Genomic DNA, 3,326 nt, shown 5'->3' on the forward strand with positions numbered 1-3,326 from the left:
AATTAATTTTATATGAATTTTTTATTCGTTAATACAAACAAATACTTAATCGGATTAAGACAAGAAAATAAAAAATGAGATGAAGCAGCTAAGGAAACGGTGGGATGTCAGAATGAGGGTGAAAGATAAAAGCGGAAGCACTGACTAGTTGTAATCGAAGTGGATAACATGCGAATGGCACGTCACAAGAATGACACCGAACCTGCTTGGTTCCCTAGCCGACCCTGTTTCACTCAAAGTCTAAAAGCCTAAATTGCCATACCAAGTTGTTGTTACTCACAAACAAGCAAAGAACAGAACAATATAACCCTCTCTGACACCAAACCCTTCTACCTTCACCTTCGAATCATGGTGGACAGGGATTCAAGCGAAGCACACATGTCAATAGCAGCTTCTTCGATATTCCCTGGCTTTAGGTTCTGTCCCACTGACGAGGAGTTGATCTCTTATTACCTCAGGAAAAAGCTGGACGGTGATGAGGACAGTGTTCAGGTCATTTCGGAGCTTGAGCTTTGCACATTTGAGCCTTGGGATTTGCCAGGTCAGCCTTGTTCTTTCTCTTTGAATGATATATCTACTTATTTCTTGAACCACATAAATATTTATTATAAAAATGTTTGAAAACAGGAAAATCCTTCATTCAATCTGACAACGAGTGGTTTTTCTTCTCGCCACGGGGGAGAAAGTATCCCAATGGTTCACAGAGTAAAAGGGCAACTGAATGTGGATATTGGAAGGCCACAGGGAAAGAACGCGTTGTAAAGTCTGGTCAGAATGTTATTGGTACCAAACGCACTTTGGTATTCCATCTCGGTCGAGCTCCTAAAGGCGAAAGAACTGAATGGATTATGCATGAGTACTGCGTCAATGACAAATCTCAGGTTAATTCGTTGATATTCTTCTTCTGTTGATTGTGTAAGAGAATTCATGTATTATCAAGATTTAAACAAGTCAAAATTTGATTAAGTACCTGTGAATTAGTTAGTTAGAGTGAATCTTGGTTTCATTCTTGAGAGTACATAGCACTTTGCATGTGTTAATTCTCCGTATAAATAACTATGTATAAGACTTGTGTAAACACTAATTTAGCATACATTTTCATAAAAATAATTTATGTACTTCCGATTCACTGGCTACCTTTATATGGCATCAAACCTAGTATTCATATAAGTGCAACAAGTAAATTTTGTGTTTTGAATTAGGATTCATTGGTAATTTGTCGGCTCAAGAGGAATACAGAATTCCGTGCAAGTGATCATTCTAACAGAACTTCACACGATAGTGATTGTGGAGTCTCAGAAGGAGTTACAGTTCAAGGGGACACTTATGTGCCTATTCAAGATAAAGAGACTGGATGCAGCTCCAAGAGGACTAGCAGTAGTAATAGTTCTCCATCTACTACTGGCCAAATTGAATCCAGTCATAGAGTTGCCAATGAAGGCAATGAAGCCAATCAAGCAAATGAAGCCAATGTAGCCAATGAAATCAATCAAGTCAATGAAGCCATTGAAGCTAATGTAGCCAATATAGCCAAGGAAGCCAATCAAGCCAATGAAGTCAGTGTAGCCAATGAAGTTAATATAGCCAATGAAGCCAATCAAGTCAATCAAGCCAATGAAGCCAATGTAGCCAATCCCAGAAATCACCCTCAGGTAACTTGAACAATTGTATAAGAAAAACAGAAAAATGATTTGATATATTCTGATGTGTAGTTGGAAAGTGTGATGGAATTGAATAAAATTATGGTAACATGTAGGTGAATGAAGAAGAGGATTGTTATGCAGAGATCCTAAATGATGATATCATCAAGTTAGATGAATCAACACTCTCACGGCCATCGCCACCACAAGGGACAGCAAACAGGAGAATCAGGCTAAGGGTTCCCAAATCAACAGTTCCCAAATCAAGGGTTCCCAAATCAAGGGTTCCAACGGGAAATGGTTGTCAATGTTCCAAGCAATCATCAAACAAAATTAACACCTTCCTGTCATACCCTTTGGTGGTCTTCACTTTCTTCGTTTTCACTTTGTTAGCTCTAGGCTTCTTTTTTATTAGGAGGTCCCAAACTACTGCCCAATATTCTCAAGACCTCTCTAGAGTTTAATTATGACTATTAATTAATTAGTGTTTAGCGTTGCATAGCCTTTGGATCAATGTTACGTTGTATACAAAATTACAAACAAATGATGCACTCTTCATAGTAAAATAGTAAGGATAAGGATTATATTATTCGTTACATTTCTTTATTGTGCATCTGAATATATATTAAACCAACGTTGAATTGCATTGACATCATTATTAATATTAAATAACTAAATATATGATTAAGCAAACTAAAGCAATTGATTAGCACCTTCCTTATTCATACATGCTTGGGTCGCCAATCAAGTATGAAGGTGTGGGCAATGGCATGTGGTTGATGCTGCAAGGAGGATCTTGGGATAGATGGATAGATATGGTCTTATGGGTATGTTGTTAATCATATATTTGGCTCTTATATATGGGAAATTGCACCATTTCCATTATTTTGCGTTTATTTTTAAAGGTTAGTACTGGTCCACAACCACGAATAACATATAACCGGGAACTTTTAATGCATATTCACTACTTATTATAAAGTGCAACACCGTTCTAATAAATGCCACTTATATTATACTATGTCACATTCTTGCCCATACCATAAACGGTGTATTAATAAATTAATCATGTAGCTATCAACTTGGTTATGTAGGTAGAATATATATATATAAAATAAATATTAAAAATAAATTAAATAATATATATTTATATATAAATATATGATAATTAATTTGTTAAGTCTAATTTAGGTAAAAATTTTAATTAAGTTTTTTTTGAAAAAATAGCTTAAACAATAAATGATTATATTAAAAGTAGTTTATAAATAAGTTATTTTGTGTTTGGATTTTTAGTCCTAAAAATACTTATTTTATAAAAATGCGATAAAAAGTAGTAATAGTATGATATAAGTTATTTTTTTAATGCGAAATAACCTCTTAAAAAGCTGCAATTTGGTTTTGAAAATTATACTGGACATTAAGTGTGTGTTTGGTAAACACGTTGGAAGCATAAAAAGTACGTTCAATATTTTTGAACGCTGTAATTTTTGTTTGGTTAACTTTGTTCCTCTAAACGCGAACATAATTCTAAGTTTGAACTCCCGTTCAGCAGAAGCAACAAATGGTAGCTTTTGCGTTTACTTAATAAATTAATTTACATTCTACCAATTTTATCATTCAATTTTATTTACAATAAAAGATATCAAATACAATTATCAAAATTCTTGAATTTTTTTTTTCATGGCTATA

General features: G+C 34.2%; 1 protein-coding gene across 2 annotated transcripts; it reads left to right on the forward strand.

The window, feature by feature from the left end:
• LOC107613474 (NAC domain-containing protein 40) lies at positions 118-2,238 on the forward strand. Of its 2 annotated transcripts, XM_021108706.1 has the most exons (5): positions 118-541; positions 628-881; positions 1,203-1,526; positions 1,572-1,652; positions 1,757-2,238. In XM_021108706.1, the coding sequence occupies exons 1-5, from the start codon at positions 349-351 to the stop codon at positions 2,102-2,104; spliced, it is 1,200 nt and encodes a 399-aa protein (XP_020964365.1). In that variant the 5' UTR covers positions 118-348; the 3' UTR covers positions 2,105-2,238. The 2 variants fall into 2 exon arrangements, with proteins under 2 accessions (XP_020964365.1, XP_016170966.1); XM_016315480.2 differs by having other exon boundaries at positions 119-541; positions 1,203-1,652.

The sequence above is a fragment of the Arachis ipaensis genome, chromosome B08, assembly GCF_000816755.2.
Source record: "Arachis ipaensis cultivar K30076 chromosome B08, Araip1.1, whole genome shotgun sequence".
In the NCBI taxonomy this organism is placed as follows: Eukaryota; Viridiplantae; Streptophyta; class Magnoliopsida; order Fabales; family Fabaceae; genus Arachis; species Arachis ipaensis.